Source organism: Eimeria mitis, genomic scaffold (assembly GCF_000499745.2).
Source record: "Eimeria mitis Houghton genomic scaffold, Emh_scaff426, whole genome shotgun sequence".
NCBI lineage: Eukaryota > Apicomplexa > Conoidasida > Eucoccidiorida > Eimeriidae > Eimeria > Eimeria mitis.
Genome location: NW_013572582.1, coordinates 16751 through 17013, shown reverse-complemented (window position 1 = coordinate 17013; position 263 = coordinate 16751). Strand labels below are relative to the sequence as shown.

The 263-nt window shown below is 57.4% G+C and overlaps 1 protein-coding gene across 1 annotated transcript in view; it reads left to right on the top strand.

Annotated features, from left to right (window-relative positions):
* Positions 1 to 56: 56 nt before the first annotated feature.
* EMH_0011840 (uncharacterized protein) overlaps positions 57 to 263 on the top strand; it is a gene marked incomplete at both ends in the record, with an annotated part of 591 nt that continues 384 nt past the window's right edge. The window contains one exon of the mRNA XM_013499382.1: positions 57 to 250. Coding sequence (XP_013354836.1) covers positions 57 to 250 — 194 coding nt within the window. The remainder of the gene's footprint in view (positions 251 to 263) is intronic.

Below are 263 nucleotides of genomic sequence, written 5' to 3'. Positions count from 1 at the left end.
GGGGCCCCCGTGCTGTACCCCCCTACTGGCAGCGCGTGCTGTATCAGGGGTTTGCTATGTTCTTCCTTACTGCTATTCCCTCGTGGAACCCAAACCCCGAAATGTTGATTGACTATGAAGAGCTAGAAGCAGAGGAACAGAGTCGGGCGGAGGAGGCAGAGCAGCTGCAGCAGCAGCAACAGCAGCAACAGCAGCAGCAACAGCAGCAGCAGCAACAGCAACAGGAACAGCAGCAGCAGCAACAGCAGGAGTAGCTGCAGCAG